Source organism: Syzygium oleosum, unplaced genomic scaffold (assembly GCF_021117445.2).
Source record: "Syzygium oleosum isolate NSW1041296 unplaced genomic scaffold, Sole_v2.1 Sole_v2.02, whole genome shotgun sequence".
NCBI lineage: Eukaryota > Viridiplantae > Streptophyta > Magnoliopsida > Myrtales > Myrtaceae > Syzygium > Syzygium oleosum.
In genome coordinates this window covers 13,400,532-13,423,180 of record NW_026607486.1, presented here as the reverse complement: position 1 = coordinate 13,423,180, position 22,649 = coordinate 13,400,532, and the positions used below count along the sequence as shown (strand labels likewise).

The 22,649-nt window shown below is 38.2% G+C and overlaps 2 protein-coding genes across 2 annotated transcripts; both read right to left on the bottom strand.

Moving 5' to 3' along the window:
- Window positions 1-1,595: 1,595 nt before the first annotated feature.
- LOC115681791 (receptor-like protein EIX2) lies at window positions 1,596-18,170 on the bottom strand. The gene is made up of 2 exons (XM_030605868.2): window positions 15,587-18,170; window positions 1,596-1,822 (listed from the first exon to the last, which is right to left on the bottom strand). Exon 1 carries the CDS (start codon window positions 18,158-18,160, stop codon window positions 15,602-15,604), a length of 2,559 nt encoding a protein of 852 aa, XP_030461728.2. The 5' UTR covers window positions 18,161-18,170; the 3' UTR covers window positions 1,596-1,822; window positions 15,587-15,601.
- Window positions 1,926-3,920, bottom strand: LOC115681793 (receptor-like protein EIX2). The gene has a single exon (XM_030605870.2). The coding sequence runs from the start codon at window positions 3,918-3,920 to the stop codon at window positions 1,926-1,928; it is 1,995 nt and encodes a 664-aa protein (XP_030461730.1).
- Window positions 18,171-22,649: the final 4,479 nt, after the last annotated feature.

Here is a 22,649-nt window from a genome sequence, read left to right as displayed (position 1 = left end):
AAAACTAAAACTTTAAGACCAATTTGCAACGGCCAACTATTAAGGCTAAAACATCTAATACTTTTGGGATTCTCGCAAGTTTTAATGGAAATTATGATTATTTCCATAGACGGATTGGACAGTTTCGCACAAGAATTTAATGTCCGGCTATCTTAGTAAGGAAAAAAATAAAATAATATTGTTCATTTTTAACAAAGAATTCATGCGACCATGTGTGCTTGAGCTAAGAACTCTTGCATGTCGATAATTCACTAATACGTGTGTAAATTATTCGTTATGCCGCTAATGGATCTCATAAAACCCCAAAATTAAAATAACTTCAATCTATGTAAATATATTATACCAATCTTCTCTAAGTATTGCCTTTAAATTTGTCACTTAAGATTGCCGATTGCTAAAACAGAGGTATGTCCAATCATCAAATAATTGTAGCAAAAAACGTGAGGTTGTCTGAGTAGATTGTTTTGTGTGGGATTGGATAGGAGAAAACTAGGGATTAGTGTAGAAACATGACTCGCTTGGTTGATGGCTAATTGAAGCCTTAGGTTTCAATTTGGGTCAATTGAGGACTTTGGGTTTTAAAAAGGCCATGATCGGGTTTCAAGCTCGTTATATGTGAAATTCAAGCATCAGAAATTATACGTGGCAAATGACTGAATATTTCACGTGGAAGTCACGTAGGGTTTTCAAAGTTTGAATTCCACTGATGGCGAGTTCGAGACTTGATTGGAGCTTTTTTGATATCTTAAGTTATTAATTTTCTAAAATAAAGTCTTGAGACATCAATTGATGAATGTCCAAATCGTTAAGTTTGTTTCCGCATTTGTCCAGAGAAAGTTAGAATCACTAGTCAACATTTTGACCGACAGTCATGTGTGGAAGTAAACAAGCATGAAATTGACATTCGTCCGCGATTGTAAATTTGTATGGTGGTTAGTAAGTTTCAAACTGTATTAAGAAATTTGGATCGGGAATTATTTGGCCGTTCAATTATTAGTTGGTCAAAATGACGAAATAATGGGTTTATCTATGCCAAGTTCAACAACAGATTATCAACTGCATTGATAGTGAAATAAAATAAATATAATATTTACCTCTATTTAATTTATCGAGATAATAGATTATCATGAACTTTACTGGTATATAATTTTTTGTGAGACGAAAATTATCTTGAGGTAATTGTGTCATGGAATGCAAGTTCGAGATTTTTTGTGAGACGGAAATTAATTTCGGATAAATGTGACATGGATACCAGTTTGACATTTTAATAGTATTAGTGTGAGATAATTTCAAATAACAAATTTAGCATCGTGTTTATAGCAATAGAGTTTTATACCCGCACAATCTTAGTTATGATTCAAAATGAAGCTAGGGATGTTAGTATTCTGGTACTCGCCCTCAGGTTGATGCGTGAATATGGTCAATGCCTTTTACTTCTTAATGGCATCGTAAAAATATTCGCGAGTTGCTTGAAGATATGACCGGTGATACTAATGGCTCTTCTTTCCGTTTCGCTACTAAATCAAAGTGTTATTTACCGTGACGGCGCATTATGTGTGTATTGCACTTATTACACTCCCAAACCTTAGATTGCGTGAATTTCAAATGGAAGTTCATCAAACAAAAGGAAAATGTATCTTCCATAGTTGTTCCTTCTAAGTTGACCGGTCAACGCAACTCAACATAATCATCCTTCCACGTACTGAACAAAGACAAGAGAAGAAAACGATAAGCTGAATACTAGACACACATTCTGTTTATCCATCTGATAACACAAAGCACATCTTCAAAGTTGGGCAAGTTTCTCCAGCCCTCAAGTTTTCTGTCACACACAGCCAAAAATAATCAATGATGGCTTCGACCAAGATAAGATGCAAGATATTGGTTAGCAGGAAAGGGGCCAGTTTTACCTGCTGAACAAGCTCCTATTCGCGTTGTCGAAATGTTCTCTTGAACCAAAACATGGTGATCATCATTGTCATTGAGAATTTCTCGATGGCCCTATCCATCGCTCGAAAGTAAGAGACCCTCCAAGATCGCTTGAAGTGCAAGATGCTGCAGAATCCCAGAAATCCCACTGTAAAACCCGGTCCCAATCCTGCATAGAACCAATTGTGGATGTCCAAATCGCGTTCGCTAGGCTTATCTTCACTACCGTCGTGCCCATCACTACTGGGTGGCTCGTCTCTGAGACAAATCTTCGGAAGATGAGCTCCACAGAGTTCGCTGTTGCCACGATAAGTAGATTCATCGTCCACGGTTCGTAGATGATTGCCGGACGGAATAGGGCCAGAGAGTCTATTGAAGGACAGATTGAGATGACTAAGGAAGTCCATGCTGGATATGCCCGAAGGGATGGTACCTGATAGTTTGTTTCTGGAAAGATCAAGAGATTCTAAGTGTTTCAGGTCACTGATGTTTGAGGGGATGTGTCCGCTCAAGTTATTCTGAGAGATGTTCAGATTTTGAAGTGCGACGAGCCTAGTGAACTCTTCTGGTATCTGCCCACCCAACATGTTTGCAGAAAGATCGATCGAGAAGTAGAATGTAAGCACATCGCCAAATATTTGGCTGGTTCCCTTTGTGTTAACCACGAAATTGAGAGTGTTCATGGTCAGAAAAACCACAAAATACACAGAATCAACCATAGACGAGAAGCTGTCAATACAATTGGGAATGGGTCCAGAAATGTTATTCTGTGCTAGGCTCAAGAAATGGAGATTGCGAAGTTGGCAAAATTGTGGAGGAATGCCTCCAACAAGGCGATTTTTCTCTAAATTGATCACTGCCAAATATGGAGAATGTTTCCCAAATGGAGGTAACCTACCCGTGTATTCATTGTCGCTAAGATCAATAAAAAAAAGCGGTAGATTTGACAAACAGATTGGGATTTCTCCAGTAAAGCCATTCCTCCTTAGGCTAAGAATGGCTAATTGCTGAAGATGGCAAAAGGATTTCGGAATCTGACCATTTAATTGGTTATCCCCAAATGCAAAAGCCCACAAATCTTGCAATGCTCCCCAACATCGAGGAAGTCTCCTAGACAGTTGGTTTTTTGAGAGATTAATTTCAAACAGCCTATTCAACTTACACAAAGAACTCGGAATGCCGCCGGTGAGATTATTACCCCAAAGTCTCAATACTCTTAATCGTGGCATCTTGTCTCCAATATCTCGGGGAACTTGGCCTCTAAGCATGTTGCTTGAGATATCTAAAGATTCAATGTTAGAGGAAATGTTGTAGAGCCAATCAGTAATGCCGCCTGAGATGCTCACATTTGACATCGACAAAGTGGTAATGTTCCTCTGTGTTTGAAGCCATCTTGGAAATTCAGGTCCCACTTTGCAATCCGACAAATCTATGTCACGAGCTTGGAACGGTGGAACCCAGGCAGAGCTCACATTTAATATGAGCTTATTAGAGGAAATGTCTAAACTGGTCAGGCTTTTGAGATTTTCAAAGTGAAGTTCGCCAACAATTCCATACAATAGATTATGCTCAAAATGGAGCTCCTTTAAATTCGATAGTTGCCCAATGCTCTCTGGAATGGTCCCGCTCAATTTGTTATTGCTTAGATACAAGTTTCTTAGAGATGATAGCTCCCCCAAATTAGTAGGAATAGAACCAGAAATCGAGTTCCCTGAAAGATCAAGGACCTCTAGTTCTTTGAAATCTCCGAATTGATTTGGTAGGTCACCGCTAAAATTATTGTCAAAAACACTAAAGATCTTCCACTTACTTTGTACGCAACCAAGAGCACCACCTAAAATGCTAGTGATATTCCCATTGAAGTGGTTAACATATAATCGTACCACTTGCAATTTACAAAGACTGCTCAAGTTTTTTGGAAATTCGCCTTGTATCAAATTTAGAGACACGTCAAAATAGGCAAGCCTTTGATTATTCTCGAAGATTGCCATGGAAAGGCGGCTTTTCAAAAAATCATTGGAAGACAAATCAATATGTTCTAGATGGCTCAAGTTATAGATCCATGGCGGAATAGAGCTTATGCTATTATACCCAATGTCAAGGAATCTAAGAGAGGTGAAATTGGGCTTGTGAAGAGCTAGAAATATGTTGCAATTCACAGTATCTCAATCCTAAAGATTGCAAAGATGGAAGCATGTTAATAGAACAGAACCAATCTTCAGCCTTCGAAAGGCCAACATATGACATGTGCAAGAATTTCAAGCCAAATAATTTCGACACCCAATCAAGGTCGTTCGAGGTTATATAACCCAAACCGAAATCACTACTAAGATCCAAGTATTGTAATTTGGAAAGGTTACTGAGTTGCCTAGGAATATGTCCGTAGAAGCCTGCATATGAAAGGTGAAGATACTCCAATTTCTGAAGAGAAGCCAAAAACATTGGGATTTCCTGGGTTGAAAAGTTGTTGACACTAAGGTCCAGATACTTCAGATACTTTAGTTCAGTTAAAGAAGGAACTATGTTACCTCCTAGCATGCACTTATCTGAAGGTTCGAAGATGTCAATATCGATCTCTTCAGTACATGGATTATGAAGATCGAGCTTCAGGACATGGCCAGTCTTCTCATTGCATTCGACTCCTTCCCACTTGCAACATTCCTCTCCAGTCCACGACGACAGGCGTCTCGAAGGATCAGTGAGACCATGTTTGAACTTCAAAAGAGCTTCTCTCTCTGCACCAATACAACTTACATTGGTCGAAGCAATGGAATGACCGAATTCGATTACATGAATGACAAAGATTGCCAATAAGATGGCAAACACAAGGCGATCGTAAGATGCCATAGGTTCTTTAGGACCTGAGAACAAGTATTTCTTTAATCATGTGGATAATGGTCTTTGATTCACCAAGAAAAGAGTCACTATAATATATCGTTGAGGTCATTTTTTGATCACTGTCCATCATGACTTCCTAAGGGACAACTCCAACTTTTCCAGGTCAATGCCTTCCAAGACCTGCCAAACGGTCAACCCATCAATATCAATCCAAAACGCGTGTCATCTTTAATCTCTGTAATAGCGTTCAAAGGAGGACAACAAAAAAATACGAAGAAAGAGGGATGCTGACAGCATTGCGTACCTCTAAAACCGGTCATTGTCAGTGTATGATTTATGATCTCTAAAAATTGGTTATTGCTGGTGTCGGCCCTCCACCGCACCCTAATTAATCTCGAAATGACCAGTATTATGAAAACTAAAGCGGGTTAGTAACCTTCATTTTTTAACAGAAATAGGCAACCCTCCTTTTATTTAAGCAACATCTAGATTAGTAACCTATACCACGATAAAAATGGAGATAATTATCCAACAAAATCCTAAATCTATTATATGGATAATGATTCAGTCATAAATTTTTCAATTTGACAAATGCAGTCTTAAACATTTTGACGATTTCTAATATAGTATATCTAGTCAATTTAGGCTGGAAATCGTTGATGTGGCAGTTCGGTTAGCATCGACCATTCTACATGGCACGGCCGGCAGTTGATGTGGGGAGGTAATTTTTTTGGTAAGGATGTGGGGAGGTAATTTGAACGCCATTGTTTTGCAAATTTTTTAAAATTTTCTTTCTTTTTCCTTTTTCATTTTTTTCATGGTCTCCTTCAAGGTGGAGGATACAATGGTACGCCAAATCGTCTCTCTAGATCTAGGCTTTTTTGAAGTTCTATTTTTCCTTTAGATAATCTTCATTGTCTCCAATGCTCTATCAAGGTCGAGCCTGATGTCATCTCGCTCAATGACCGGGACTTCCTTAAGGCTGATGCCGAGATCCACAATGACAGCAAGCTTCATGTCACTGTGAGGAAGTCCATTGTGTCGAGGCAGTCCCTCGGCTCCGGCTCCTTCTCCAAGTTGACCCCGAGGTTGTCGAACTTCACGTGTGCCAAAACTTACACCTTGAGCTCATCCCGGAACCCATCTTGGAACTTCACTGGCTTTGGGCGAGGGTCATCGGCCATCACCAACACGCTAACGACCTGTCGGTCCATGTCGGCAGAGGGAAGAAGATGAATAGAAGAGAAGAGAAGAATTGGGAAAAAAAAGAAAAATAAAAGAAACAAAATTGAGAAAATAATTTCAAAACTACGTCGTTTCATTTAAGATAGTCCACATCAAATGCTTATCGTGCCATGTAGGATGGACGACGCTGATTGGATCGCTACGCCAGCGATTTCTAGCCTGAATTGGGTGGATGGATTACATTGGAAAATAGTCAAAAAGTTTAGTATTACATTGGCCAAATTAAAAAATTTAGGACTGAATTAAAATCCGTATAATATGTTTATGACTTTTTGGACAATTTTCTCATATAAATGCAAAGGAGAAATCCCGCGAGGGCCTTTACATAGGTGGGTCTCTGCGCTTGTTTTCGAAGGTTCTTCATTTTGAAGAAGAAAATCTCTTCATTTGAATGACCAGTGAAATAGCACAATCATGTGAAGGAAAATCTTTGCAAAATTAAAACGTCTTAGGAAATTGATTCAAATGGTTATAGCATTATGTGACAATTTGATAAATTTAAGTTATGGTTTTGTTCATTATTCTTTCTGTAAAAGTTGTTTTGGATGCCAAATATGCATGATTTTATTGTTCTCGACTGTATCCTAATTTTTTGGCCAAATTACGTCGGAACAACCTCATAGATCTTTCATGTACTGGATCTCATTATGCCTTTTGGACTAGATTTCTAATCTCATATCTACATTCAATTTTCCGCAATTAAATAGCAATGAGAGGCAGTTTTACATTGGTAAGTGTTAAAAAATTATTGATGAAAAAAAATGATCGGTGACTTTTTTTTATTGGTATTTATTAAAAAATTCTTTGAATTACCAATTCTTTTACAATTTGCAAATTATTGGATTTTGAAGTGACTTACCAACATTTATATGCATAACTTAATAAAAGTTTCGAATTTATTAACTCTTACATGAAACTTTTAACTTAAATTAAAGTAATTTACCAACTTCTCTCAAATTGTCTTAACAACTTGTTTGGAGCTACCAACTTTCATTTGAGACCATGCTTGAACTTAGAGCTTCCGTCTCTGTATCAGTACAGCTTACATTGGTCGAAGCTTTGGAATGACCGAATTCGATTACTCGAATGACAAAGATTGCCCATAAGAGGGTAGACACAAAACCACCATAAGACGCCATAGGTTCTTTAGGACCTGAGAACAAGTATTGCTTCAATCACGAGTACAATGGTCTTGATTCAGCAAGAAAAGAGTCGCTATAAAAAATTCTTCAGGTCATTTTCTGATCACCGCCCGCCATGACTTCCTGAAGGACGACTCCAACTTTCCAAGTCATGCCTTCCAAGACCCGCCAAACGGTCATCAACCCATCAAAATCAACCCCAAAATACACGTCAATCTCTATTCTGTAATAACGATCGAAGGAGGACGACAAACAAAAAAACAAGAAAAGAGAGGATGCTTACAGCACTGCGTACGTCTAAGACCGGCAATTGTCAAGGTATGTTCCCGTAAAATTTGTCATTTTCAGACGAAATGAAAGTGGAAGCTCGACTCAGAGAAAAGCAATGGGCATGAACAGACAGAGAATTGAAAACGAAGATGACAAAGTGGTTGACGCGCAATGCAAGGAGTTATTTGCAAATAGAAGTTGGTGTGCAGTCGAAGCAACCTGGTCGCCATAGAGGCAATGCGTCACGGATCAACCGGTTTGCCACCAAAATTGGAGAATTTCAAGCAAAGTGTCACTGACAGTTCAACTTCTCGTGAAGAACACGAGAGGCTTAGGCGTTAGGAGAAAACAAAGCTCGCACGCACATATCAACACTCCCCCGAGAGTTCATCCATTCAATTTCCTTGTATTTTCGCTTCTTTGTACATTTTAATTCCTATAATCTCGAAATATATTTTCATTTTAATATCCTTTTAACTTCTTCCCCGGTGGTGTGGAAAAAGTGCTGACCTTCCAGAAATTGGTTATTTCCAGAATTATTTTTTCCAATAATTCGAAATAGCATATGCTGACTGCTAAGTATGTGGCAGACAAAAGAAAGTGGAAGCACGATTAAGAGAAAAGCAATGCGCATGAACAAACAAAAAATTGAAAACCAAGATGACAAGTGGTTGACAATGACATGCAATGCAAAAATTTATTTGCAAACAGAAGTCAGTGTGCAGTCGAAGCAACCTGGTGGGCATAGTGGCAATGTATCACGGGATCAAGCGGTTGCCCCCAAAATAGGAGGATGACAAGAAAAGTGTCACAGACGTGGTTCAACTTCTCTTTAAGAACATTAAAGAGGCTTAGGGGTCATAAGGAAACAAAAACACATGCACGTATCAACACTCTGCCGAGAGTTTATCCATTCAATTTCCTTGTATTTTCGCTTCCTTCTACATTTTAATTCCTATAATTTCCTTCTAATATATTTTTATTTCAATATCTTTTAATTTCTTCGCAATTTACATTTCACGGCACTTACAGATTTATCACTCCATCCATGTCTCATTTGTGCACTTTGTGCTCGAGTGTGGAACCATGGAATGATTTCGATCGCTCTCCAATTGTCTAAAGTTCAAATGTCTTAGACTCCGTCGATTTTTGTCAACATTTTTTTTCGCACGCCCAAGTAGATCTACTTTCACTGAGAGAGAGCAAGTGTTGTGTGCCATGAGTAATAGAAAAAAAATAGAGAGAGAGAGAGAGAGAGATCTACTTACTAATTAGTTTGGTGGGCACATGCATTATTTTATTGAGATTAATGTATTCAGGTAACGTGAAATGTACTATCATCATGTAAGACATTTATTACATACAAATTTAAGTAACATATCATTGTTTCTTCCGTAGATGATATTGTTCTATGTTGTTATTTTACACCGGAATTATAATAGCTTATAATATAACACCGTCTATACTATTGATAAAGTAAAGTGGACTGCCTACTTTTATGGATACTCAATCATTTTATTTCTTCCTCAACTATCCTCGATTACTTGTTTTACAAATTTTAAAGACAAATACGTAAATTTATAATTTTATGCCATCACTCATATATTTCAAAGTTTGAATCCGAATCTTTTCTATCCTACAAAAACCTCCAAAAGAATTTCAAATCTTCAAATAACGTTCTCTTTACATATGTACGTACGCATGTGTACAATTTATTTGCATTTTTTCTTTGTGCCAATCTCTATGCAACGTGCATTTTTTTAATTGTGTATTTCTATCAATTTCTTGTATTCAAATATTTTTTGATAGGATGGTTTTGCTTAATCTTTCAAATGTTGCATTCTTGCATACACGTAAGACGTGCGCTCCTTTGCTAGTTTCATATAAACAAAGGAATGGCCTAAGAAAAGAAACAGGAACTCTGCATCGCATGATGTCCATCCCAATCTCTCAGAGCCCAACTTGCAGTTCGAGTATAACGAGCTTAGTTCAGCCCAACATCATCCTCGTACATCAATCTATCAATCAAAGTTAGCCTAATGTCCTCTCGATTCCACATCGTTGGGCTTTTGGTGGACTAGAATTTATCGAACAGAAAACATCCGCACCACATTCACATATATCATTTTGAGCCGGAGCTTATAAGTCAATTTCAAATTGGCTCGAGCTCCACTGAGTCCGGTCTCAATTACACTTGGCGCGCAATCGAGAGTGACACGTCACACGTTACGTGATTCACTAACCTCAATCCTCATTTGTTTATTTTTAGTGTCAGTTGTAATCCATATCCCTATTTGTCCCACTCTAAGTGGGTTTGATTTGAATTGGTGAAGGGAATTTTTTTTTCTGATATATTTGATCTTTTTTTATTCTTTTTAATACTTTCTATTAAAATGAAATGCTATAAACTTTACATATTTACCTACAGACATTTGATGTTAATACTAAAATTAATTGCACATGTATAAGCATAGGATTTTTGACATTATACTTTACATTGTAAAGTTGGACTAGACAATTAATTTTGGGGACAATTTAATTTTCCTCTTAGCCAAGTTACTCTTTCTTCTTCACCGTAAGTTTCCATTTCACATGTAATTTAAGAAAAAGCTGATAAATTTAACTGATACATATATTGATAGCCTTAGCCATACAAAGTCATACTTATTACGATCTCGCAAAAAAAAAATCCACGCATATGGATATGAATATATATTTAAAATAATCATTTGAGAGATAGAAAAAATCAAAGAAGTGAACTATTTAAAATAATCAGTGGAAGAATGAAGTGCTCTCTCTCTCTCTCTCTCTCTCTCTCTCTCTCTCTCTCTCTCTCTCTCTCTCTCTCTCTCTCTCTCTTCTCTCTCTCATTTGAGTTTCAGTGGGCTTTGTTAGACTACGTGGCCCACTTGGACTTGCTTCCTGGGACAAGTGGGGGTAAAGGCCCACGATACTTATGTGTGCAATGCGTGCATGCAAAAGACAGTGATGATGATGTAGCTATTAATTTACACATTTTCCCACTAAATAGAATATTCATAAAGTAACTCATTGACAATTTTTTTGGGGAAGAAAAAATTCGTAATTCTTAAAAGTAGAGTTTTTTTATATAATTGTAGGAAATTGTCCAATCGGTCATAAACCTACTATACAAATATCAATTTAGTCTTAAGCTTTACAATTTTATTAATTTAATCGTAAACCTTTCGGAAAACTCCAATATAGTCATTCTAATCAATTTATTGCTCGTAATCCGATTCCGAATGCTTAGTATTTGTTTTTTGGTGTGTGAGATGATATATCCTCAACCATAGAGATATTAACTTTATTTACTTAGCCTAATAGACTTGATTCAGACGTATCATGCAAAAGAGTTTTCGACAATATCACTTATTGCATTCCCCAGTTCATGGTCAAGCATACGATTTTTACTAAAGAGTCTCATGATTGGCTTTTTACAAGCTGAGCATTTGAATTTCACCAACTCTTCCCTCTCGAAGCATTCCAAGTTCAACCTATCAAAAGTAAGGGTTAATACCACGAAAAACCCTAAACTGGTATACCTGTGACAAATTTACCCAAAACTATTTTTTTGACTAAAAAAAACCTCAAACTGGTACACATGTGACAATTTTACCCCGAACTATTTTTTTGACCACCAAAAACTCTAAACTGGTACACCTGCGACAATTTTACCCCGAACTAATTTTTTAATATTATTTTTCAAATTTTTTTATTTTTTCTTTTCTTTTCTTTTTCCTTTCCTTTTCTTTAGTTTTTTTCCTTCATCTTCTTTATCTTCAACTTATGGCCGGTCGCCGGTCCGGCAACCGGCCATAGGCGGGGGCCGGCGAGGTCAGCCTTGCCTCACCCCTAGCGAGGTTCGACCTCGCCAGTTGCCGGCGAGGGGTTGTCCTCGCCGTCGTTGGCCAAGCTCGGCCCCGCCGGCAAATGGCGAGGTCGGCCTCGCCCAGAAGCGGCGAGGTTGAGCCTTGCCAGCGACGGCGAGGATGACCTCTCGCCAACGGTGGGCAAGGCTGACCTCACCAGTTGCTGGCGAGGTCGGCCCCGCCGGCCGCTAATGAGGCCGACCTTGCCATCGCCAAGGGTGGGCAAGGCCAACCTCGCCAGTTGTCGGCGAGGTCAACCTCGCCCAGCAACGACGAGGTCGGCCTCATAAGCGGCCGGTGGGGCCGACCTCGCCAGCCCTTGCCTCTGGCCGGTCGCCAGACCGGCGACCGGCCAGAGGTTGAAGATAAAGAAGATGAAGGAAAAAATAAAAGAAAAAAAAGAAAAACTACAAAAAATTCGAAAATATAAAAAATAATATTAAAAAATTATTTATGGGTAAAATTGTCGCAGATGTACCAGTTTGGGGTTTTTGGTGGTCAAAAAAATAGTTCGGGGTAAAATTGTCACAGGTGTACCAGTTTGGGGTTTTTTGTGGTAAAAAAAATAGTTTTGGATAAATTTATCACAGGTGTACCAGTTTAGGGTTTTTCGTGGTATTAATCCCAAAAGTAAAGTATCAAGTGCGGTATCATACTTTCAACCCAACAAAAAAAGAAGAAGGACGGTGTCATACTTCACGAGTCAACCAAAACTTGGCTTCGTGTGATATACCTCTTCCATTTCTTATTTTAGGCACTATTGGAGGCTATAGAGTCATAGCTTGGATGTGGTTGATTTGGTATTGGTTCAACGTTAATAAGGTGAATGTCGAAATATGATCACATATGTAGCGGCTGGGATTTTAGGGTAATTCCTGAAGGAAGTAATCGCGCCGATTGCCTCTCTCCATCCTTTTATTAATATAAAGAACTACATAAATAATTTGTGCCTATCATTCGGACATAAATTCGCTTTCATTCATTATAATGGCCTAGTTCTAACTTTGTAAAAGGCCTGGGTCACGATCAGCCTAGTTCTAAATTTGAATTTTGACGAATCACTTCACAAACGTCATCAAACGATTCCCTTCGTCTAACTAACTAAACTAGGGAGCAATCGAACGCATTAAACTCATAAATTCAAATTCGGCCAAGAAGGGAAAACTAAAACCTTAACACCAATTCGCAGCAACAAACTATTATCGGCTAAAGCATTTGATACTATGTACACCAATTCAACTCAATTCCATGACTAACCTAACGCCAGAACGTCAGCATAGCCGGGCGGGCTGTGGTCGTAGATCTCGGCGACACCCGGTGTAGAACAGATGGCGCTCGAGCATGTTGATGATGCCTGACGGAACGCCTCCCTAGTGACCACACTGGAGACAGCGGCCTGGAGCTGCTTCTCGATGCTGGCCTTATCGATCTTGAGGTCATTGAGGGCTGCGACAGCGGCGTCAATCTCCGGCTTCAGTGCCCTCCTGGCCCTGAGGGTGCGGACGGCACGGTGGCCTGCTTGTCCGCGAGGGCTTTGCGGAGCGAGAAAAAACGACTCTAATTCGTCCATCGCGGGAGAGATCGGGGAAGGAGAGAGAGAGCGAGTGGAGAGACAAGTGGCGAGAGATGCAGAAATGCGAGCCATCGAAGAGTCGAAGGAAGTTGATGAGGCGAGTCTGGTGAGGAGTAAAGAAGATGATGGTGGTGGCATGCAATTCCTCTCGGCGATGCCGAGGGAAAAAAATAACTGCTGTTTAGGGTTTTTGGAAAGGGAAGTGAGTGAGTTGGGCGATGTTTTTGGGATTCTAGCGATTTTTACTGAAAATCATGATTAATTCCACGTAGGGATTGGACAGTTACACACAAGCATTTAGTCAAGAAAAAAAAGAAGAAGACTATTATAGATTCACCATTGAATATATTTGTTCGGGGAAAAATGAATGATTTGAAAAATATTTCCTAAAAATGATCACTTATATCGCATACAAAATAAATGAAGGAAAAATATTTTCACCGTCCACAAAAATTTTTAGATATAAAATATTGTTGATAATGAAAAAAAAATTCATTGCTTAATTATTTCAAACGATACAAGTAATTATTTTTAGGAAAATATTTTTCAAATCATTCATTTCTTGCAAAACAAAGGGAGTCTTAGTGTAACAATAAATTTACGTGTTCCCTGTTAAATGGGTAATATGTGTACTTGAACTTAGTTGTGTAGCGGAATGATTCCACATGTTAATAGTTCAATGATGAGTGTGTAACTTATTTGTTACATTGACAATGAATCTAATAGGAGTCCAAAAATAAAATAACTTTAATCCATATGAATACATTATAGCAATCACTCTAAGTATCGCATTTAAGTTTATCACTTAAGATCGTCGATCGCTAGGGATCGCTAGAATGGTTTGATGCCCTAACCTAGCGATATGGTATGTCCAATTATCGTGGCAGTTGGAAAAAAAGCTAGGTTGCCTGAGTGCATTGTTTTAGTGGTATTGGATAGGAGAAAATTAGGGATAAGTGTGAAAACAAAACTTACTTGGTTGATGGCCAATTGAGGACTGTGGTTTTAATTTTGGTCAATAGAGAACTTAAGGTTTAAAAAGGCCACGATCAGGTTTCATGGTCTATTTATTAAATTCAAGCATCAGAAATGATATGTGACAAATGACCAAATATTTCATGTGGAAGCATGTAGGGTTTTTAACTCTTGAACATAGATGGCGAGTTCGATATATGATTGGAGCTTTTTTTCAAATCTTCAGTTATTTATTTACTAAAATAAAATCTTAATATCTCAATTGATCAATGGTCAAATCCTTTAGTGTGTTTCGCATTTGTCCAGAGAAATCATTAATCAAAATATTGACTGACAATCATGCGTGGAAGTAAACAAGCAAGAAAAATCAAGAATACTGTGAAAAATGTAATCAATAACTGTGGTAAGTAAGTTTCAAATTGTGTTAAAAAAACTTGGATAGGCAAATTATTTGGTCATTTAATTATTAGTAAGTTAATACAGAAATAATGAGTTTATCTATGTCAAGTTCAATAACAGATAGTGATGAACAAATATATTTTACTTCTATTTAATTTGCCAAGATAGTACATTATTCTTAACTTTATCGGTTTGGGATTTTTTGTGTGATGAAAATTAGTTTGGAATAAACGTGTCATGAGATGCAAGTTCGATATTTTTAGTGAAATGGATATTAATTTCAGATAAATGTGGCATAGGGTACTAGTTTGGCATATTAATGGTTAAGTGTGAGAACAATTCAAGTAACATAATTAGCATCATGTTTATAACGGTAGAGTTTTATAACCGCACAATCCTAATTATAATGTAAAATGAACAAACATATAAACAAGCAAGGGAAGTTTGTACCCTACTACTCGCACTCAAGTTGGTGCATGAAAATCAATGATGCCTTTCACTTTATTTTTTTTTTTGTTGTAAAATGTCAGTATTATAGATCGAATGACGTACAACAGCTTAGGGGTATCCTCCGGCATTACAAATGGTACTAATAATTTGAGAAGATGGAGATAGGAAGTCTCTACATAGTAGCCAATACAACATTTGTCTAAGAAGGTTTAATGTTTTGGTAGAGTGAAGCTCTACCTTTTACATTTTTACACACGTTGGCCAAAATAATATGGATATCAATTGATTTGTTTTGAAACCGTCTTCGGTTGCGCTCCATCCATATGCCATAAATGGTTGCTAGAAAGGATACCTTAAGGAGTCTAGCCGTCAAATCTTTGCCCTTTGTTGCCCTAATCATCCATTGAAGTTCCTCATTCCATCCTCCCAAAGGACACCTAATGCCCTGTTGTGCAAGGATATTGCCTTTCACTTCTTACTAGTATCGTTAAATGATTCACATGTCGCCCGAAGGAATTATCTATGATACTTATTGCTCTCTTTCCTTTTAGCTACTAAATCAAACTATTGTTAAACGTGACAGCGCATTATATGTGTATTGCACTAAAAAAGACTTCAAATGGAGTACATCAAACAAAAGGAGAATGTATCTTCCATAATCGTCCTTCCACGTACTAAACAAACACCAGAAAAAGATAAGTTGAATACTAAAAAGACATTTTGTTTATCCATCTGAAAACACAAAGCACTTCTTAAAAGTTGGGCAAGTTTCTCCAGCTCTCCACTTTTCTGTTGCAGATGCCAAATATAATCAATAATGGTTTCCACCCAGATAAGATGCAAGAAATGGATAGCAGGAAAGGAGCCAGTTTTACCAGCTGAACAAGCTCCTATTCTCGTTGTACAAACGTTCTCTTGAACCATAGCGTGGCGATCATCGTTGTCATTGAAAATTTCTCAATGGCCTTGTCCATCGCTCGAAAGTAAGAGATCCTCCAAGATCGATTGAAGTGCAAGATGCTACAGAATCCCAGCAATCCCACTGCAAAACCTGGTCCCAATCCTGCATAGAACCAATTGTGGATATCCAAATTGTCTTCGCTAGGCTTATCTCCACTGGAATTATCACCGTCACGCTCATCAATATCGGGTGGCTCATCTCCAGGACAAATCTTCGGAAGAGGATCTCCACAGAGTCCGTCGTTGCCGCGATAAACAGATTCATCGTCCACAGTGCGTAGATGGTCGCCGGACGGAATAGGGCCGGAGAGTCTATTGAAGGACAGATTCAGATGACTAAGGAAGTCCATGTTGGATATGCCCGGAGGGATGGTACCTGAAAGTTTGTTTCTGGAAAGATCAAGAGATTCCAAATTTTTTAAGTCACCAATGTTTGAGGGGATGTGTCCACTCATATTATTTTGAGAGAGGTTCAGATTTTGAAGTTCGGCAAGCCTAGTGAACTCTTCTGGTATCTGCCCATCCAGCATGTTCGCTGAAAGATCGATTGAGCAGAAGTATACAAGCGTATCACCATACATTTGGCTGGTTCCCTTTGTGTCAACCATGACATTGACGACAATAGGCATCTGCCAACCCCCAAAATGACCCGCATAATCAACCATAGACAAGAACCCGTCGATACAATTGGGAATGGGTCCAGAAATATTATTATGTGCTAGGCTCAAGAAACGGAGATAGCTAAGTTGGCAAAATTGTGGAGGAATGCCTCCAACGAGGCGATTTTTCTCTAAATTGATCATTGTGAATGATTGAGAATGTTTCCCAAATGGAGGTAACCTACCTGTGAATTCATTGTCGCTAAGATCAAGGAACAACATCGGTAGATTTGACAAGCAGCTTGGGATTACTCCACTAAAGCCATTCCTCTCTAGGCTAAGCAACAATAATTGCTGCAAATGGCACAAAGACTTCGGAATCTGACCATTTAACTTGTTATCTCCAAACATATATGCCACTGTTGGCGATGCTCCCCAACATTGAGGAAGTCTCCCAGACAGTTGGTTCTTTGAGAGATTAATTGTAGACAGCTTATTCAACTTGCACAAAGAATTTGGAATGCTACCGGTGATATTATTACTCCAAAGTATCAGTTCCGTTAACCGTGGCATCTTGTCTCCAATATCTTGGGGAAGTTGGCCTCCAAGCATGTTACTTGCCATATCCAAAAATTCAATGTTAGAGGAGATGTCGTAGAGCCAATCAGGAATGCTATCTGAGATGCTCGCATTTGACATTGTCAACCAGGTAATGTTCCCCTGTGTTCGAAGCCATTTTGGAAATTCAGGTCCCACTTTACAATCTGATAAATCTATCTTGCGAACTTGGAATGGTGGAACCCATGTAGAGCTCACATTTAATATGAGCTCATTGGAGGAAATGTCTAAGCTAATCAAGCTTTCGAGATATTCAAAGTGAAGTTCACTTATAACTCCATACAAAAAATTCTGCTTAAGATAGAGCTCCTTTAGATTCGATAGTCGCCCAATACTCTCTGGAATGGTCCCGCTTACTTTGTTATAACTTAGATCTAACTCTCTTAGAGATGCAAGCTCCACCAAATTGGCAGGAATATAACCAGAAATCGAGTTTGATGAAAGATCAAGGTGCTCTAGTTCCTTGAATTCTCCGAATTGATTTGGTAGGTCACCACTAAAAAAATTGGTGGAAACATCAAAGATCTTCCACTTACTTTGTACGCAACCGAGACGACTATCTAAAATGCTGGAGATATTCCCATTGAAGTAGTTCATACTTAATCGTACCACTTGCAATTTGCAAAGACTGCTCAAGTTTTTTGGAAATCCACCTTGTAGCGAATTTTGAGACACATCAAAGAAGGCAAGCCTTTGATTATTCTCGATGATTGCCATGGGAAGAGGTCCTTCAGAAAGAAGGGTGGAAGACAAATCAATGTGTTCTAGCTTGCTCAAGTTATAGATCCATGGCGGGATAGAAGAATTTATATAATTATGACTTATATCAAGGAATCTAAGGGAGGTGAAATTGGCCTGCAAAGAGCTAGAAATATCGTGCAAATCACAATTGCTCAATCCTAAAGATTGCAAAGATGAAAGCATGTTAATGGAACCAAACCAATCTTTGGCTTTCGAAAGGCCAACACCGGACATGTGCAAGTATTTCAAGGAAGATAATTTTGACACCCAACCAAGGTCGTTCGAGGTTAAATAATCCAAAAGGGAGTCAGTACTAAGATCCAAGTACTGTAACTTGGAAAGGTTATTGAGCTGCTTAGGAATATCTCCGTTGAAGCCTGCATTTGAGAGGTTAAGACACTCCAATTTCTGAAGAGAAGCAAAGAACATTGGGATTTTCTGGGTTGAAAAGTTGTTGAGACTGAGGTCTAGATACTTCAGATACCTCAGTTCAATCAAAGAAGGAATTATGTTACCTCCCAGCATGCACATATCTGAAGGTATGAAGATGTCAATATAGATATCTTCAATACAGGGATTATGAAGATCCAGCTTCAGGACATGACCGGTCTTCTTGTTGCATTCGACCCCTTCCCACTTGCAACATTCCTCTCCCGTCCACGACGATAAGCGTCTCGAAGGATCAGTGAGACCATGCTTGAACTTCAGAAGAGCTTCCCTCTCCAGGCCAATACAGGTTACATTGGTGAAAGCATTGGAATGACGGAATTCGATTACTTGGATGATAAAGATTGCCCATAAGAAGGTAGACACAAGGCCATCGTAAGACGCCATAGGTTCTTTAGGACCTGAGAATAAATGTTGCTTTCATCATGTGGATAATGTTGTTCGATTCACCAAGAAAGGAGTCACTATAAATATTGTTGAGGTCATTTTCTGATCACTGTCCATCATGACTTCCTGAAGGACAACGACTCCAACTTTCCAAGTCAATGCCTTCCAAGACCCGCCAAGGGGATCAACAAGCAACTTCTAGATTAGTAATCTATACTATGATAAAAATAATTGGAGAAACTCGGTGAGGATTTTTTAGGTAACTGAATCTCTGCGTTTATTGCGCGAAGGTTTTTCATTTTTAAGAAGAACATCTCTTTATTGGAATGACCAGTGAAATCACACACTCGTGTTGAAAAGCAAAAGGTTTTTATACGAATAGGAAGGAAAAACTTTGCACAATTAATTCGCTTTAGGAAATTAATTCAAATGGTTATTGCATCACATGACAATTTGAAAGTTACGTTTTTTTTTTTATTATTGTTTCTGTAAAAACTATTCCGGATGCCAAATATGAATGATTTTATTGTTCCAGAATGTATCCTAATATTTTGGCCAAGTTATGTTGGAACAACCTCTTAGATCTTTCATGTAATGCATCTCACGTATGCCTTTTGGACTAGATAACTAATCTCATATCTACTTTCAATTTTCCCCTATTCAAATGGCAACAAGAGGCCTTTAGATACCCGTAAGTATCAAAAAACTGTTGACAAAACAAAAAAAAGACGACTGTTTTTTCCCACGTAACATGTTAGTAATTTATCAAGATTTTTATGAAATTACCCATTCTTTTACAGTTTGCAAATTACCGATTTTTGTACTAACTAACCAACTTTATTTGTATAACTTACTGATGTTTCAAATTTACTAACTCTTACATGAAATTTTCAACCTAAATTAGAGCAATTTACCATCTTTGTTAAATTAAAATTTCAATTTATTTGTTCTTTTTTAATTTACTAAATTTTCTATTAAGTTATTAGTTTTTATTTGCCTTGATTAGCTGTCCCTTAAATTTACTAACTCTTTTAAGATATCACCGGCCTAAGTTGGCATGACTTATCAACAGTTCTAGTTTTTTTTGTTATCAACCCTCATTTCTAGTTTAGAGATTACTAAGTCGTTCTATTACCATCTAGTTTTTGTTTTTTTTTTTACAATTTACCAACTTTTCATATTGTTTACAAACTTTTATGTATCTTTATTAGCAACTCCTTAAATTTACCAACTTTCTTAAAAACTTACCAACTTTAAATAGAGTGACTCACCAAGTTTTCATTATTTTTTGGGATATGTTCACTAAAAGTCCTAAAACTTATTGCGAAAGTGCAATTAAGTCCTAAAACTTTCAAAAAATGTAATCAAATCCTAAAACTTGTCAAATTGGTTCAATCAAGTCCTAAAGTTAACACCGTCAATTTGTCTAACGGCAAATACTGACGTAGCATTTTTAAATGAATTTCTCTCTCCTATGCGATATTTTTTATTATAATTTTATTCAAATATTATTTAAATTAAATTTAAAAAGTAAAAAGGCTAAAAATTAAAAAAAAACAAAACTGGAAAAGAGAGAGTGTGAGAGAGAAGGAGCTTTGCTGTGGGACACTGCCACCCATCAACGGAGAGGCTGGCGACATAGGGGCCGGTTGAGATCGCTGGCCTTGGGCTAGGGTGGCCGACCCTCGTCGGTCCCGGGCGAAGGCCGACAACCCTCGCTAGGCTAGGGTGAGGGCACCCAGATCTGGGCAACGCCGGACCTCACCTAGGGTCAACGACCATTGCCCGCCCTGGGCGAGGCCTCGCTGGCAACCCTTGCTAGGCCTGACACACACAAATTTGGGTTGAGGGCACCCAAATCTGGGTGACGCCTGGCCTTCTCCTGGGGCTGGCAAGGCCTCGCTCGAGGCTAGCGAGGGCCAGCCCCCCTCGCCCAGGGCCAACAACCTCAGCCTGTCCCTTGGTGATGGGCGGTGGTGCCCCACGACAAAGCTCCTTCTCTTTTTAGCATTTGTAGTTTTTAATTTAATTTAAATAAGATTTGAATAAAATAATAATAATAATAATAATGCCATGTAGGAGAGAAAATTCATTTAAAAATGTCACTCAGCATTTTCCATTAGACAATTTGACGATGTTAACTTTAGGACTTGATTGAACAAATTTGACAAGTTTTAGGATTTGATTCAACTTTTTGAAAGTTTTAAGACTCAATTGAACTTTCGTAACAAGTTTTAGGACTTCTAGTGAACATATCCCTCATTTTTTTTTTGGTCAAACAAGTTTTCACATGTTTACCAATCACAATGTTGTTGCAGACTTGTACTGATAACATATTGCCAGCATGAAACAAAGTCACAAATTTTACCATACGGATCAGTAGACTCGTTCAATTTCGGCTCACATAGTCGGCTCATTTTATACACGTCTTATTTTATAGGACAAAAGCAAGAGATTATTTTCTTGTTTTTTTATAGCCAAATGGAAAGAAAGAGTAGTGTTGGAGAAATAATGAGCACAACTTGTTTATTATTTGAAGCTTCAATAGCAATCTTCCAACTTGAAGAAAAAACTGTGGATTCCGTAGCAATCGGACTGGCATTTGCCTTCAGAATTTAATAAGTCAATTTGTACTTCATCCACAAATCAAGCCACCGTCTTTGGTGTTGGAAATCTTCCATCTAAATTTGTTATCACGCAAGCTTAGTACTTGCAAATTGCAGAAAATGCTCGAGTTTTTTAAAAGTTCACCTTCCAGCCTATTACCGGAGACATCAAGGAATCTAAGCCACCCACTATTTTCAAGGATGACAGTGGAGAATATGCCTTGGAGATCATTATAACTTAAATCAAGATGTTCGAGGTTTGCTGAAGTTTTGAAACCAAGGAGGAGTAAATGAATTTATGGAGTTTTGACGCAAATCAAGGAATCTAAGAGATGTGAAATTGACGTGCAGAGAGGCTAAAGCATCTTCCAAATGACATCCCGTCAATAAGAAAAACTCCAGGGAGCAAAAAGCATGTGGACAGCAATTAACCCTTCTCTGGGGTTGAGAAGGACGTTCCATAAGACAAGTTAGAAAATGTCCACACCCATCGGAGAACGAAGTCATGCCTTGCAAGACCCGTCAAATGGTCAAGACACCTGAAGCGACTTCTCTTCGTGTTGCGAGGGAAAAAGAAAACGGAAGGATTTATTAGCAATGTCGTGCAATTATTTTCTATTTTCCTTTTCCTCTGTCCGCTGCAATTTAGAAAAAAAGAAAGAAAACAAAAAAGAGAAAATGTTATGTTTGCCGCAAATGCACTGTCTTCTACATATGTTGCAATCACAGTGCAATGTGAGACTTTTCCTGAAGAGGAATCATGAATACAGATGGAATTATTCTCTAGACTAAACAAGAACGAACTGGCATCGATCTTTTTTGTCTGTTTTCACCCCAATTTGGAGCCACTGACTGTTATTGTTCTTTGTTTAATTTGCTTGAGTGATCAATCAATTTTAGGATGACCCGAGACAAAGCCCCGGATCTTCACTGGTTGACATAGAATGTTGGGCTTGAGTTGTCTTGTTAACTTTTCAACCTTCTAACTTTTGTAAGATTTTGATTAATGCAGAGGTTGTGACCGCTGGGTCTCCATCTCATGATACTTGTTTGCTCTCATATAGTTAGCTGAATTCATTCCACATTAACAGGTTTTCATTACGAGAGTTTAGAAGACTAAATTGTATTATGAGGGTAGTTTGTCTCCTGATATCTATTCATACCAGAGTTAACGTCGAAAAGCGATAAAGACACCTTAAAACCAAATCACGATTTCGTCCATGACTTTTCTATTTACAATTACCTTTCAAGTCCTTACTCTTAGAAGAATTAAAACTAGATATGTAGTACTTCTTTTCTGTATTGATTTTGGGTTGCATCCTCGAAAGTATACTCAAAAAACATGCCTTATCGTGCAAGGATGGAACTTCAATCTGTTTCCTTATATTGATATCATATTTTACCAAAAAAATCAGTGCCCAACTCCTTTGACTATAGAGCTTAGAAAGGATTGTTGTCGAATGACAATTGAGGTTGTGACATCCCAAGTCCTACATGAATAAGGAGAGATCGTAGAGTGATACATAAATGTGACTGCAAAGGGATTGTTGTCACCAATGAGGTTATTTTCGCAAAGTCAC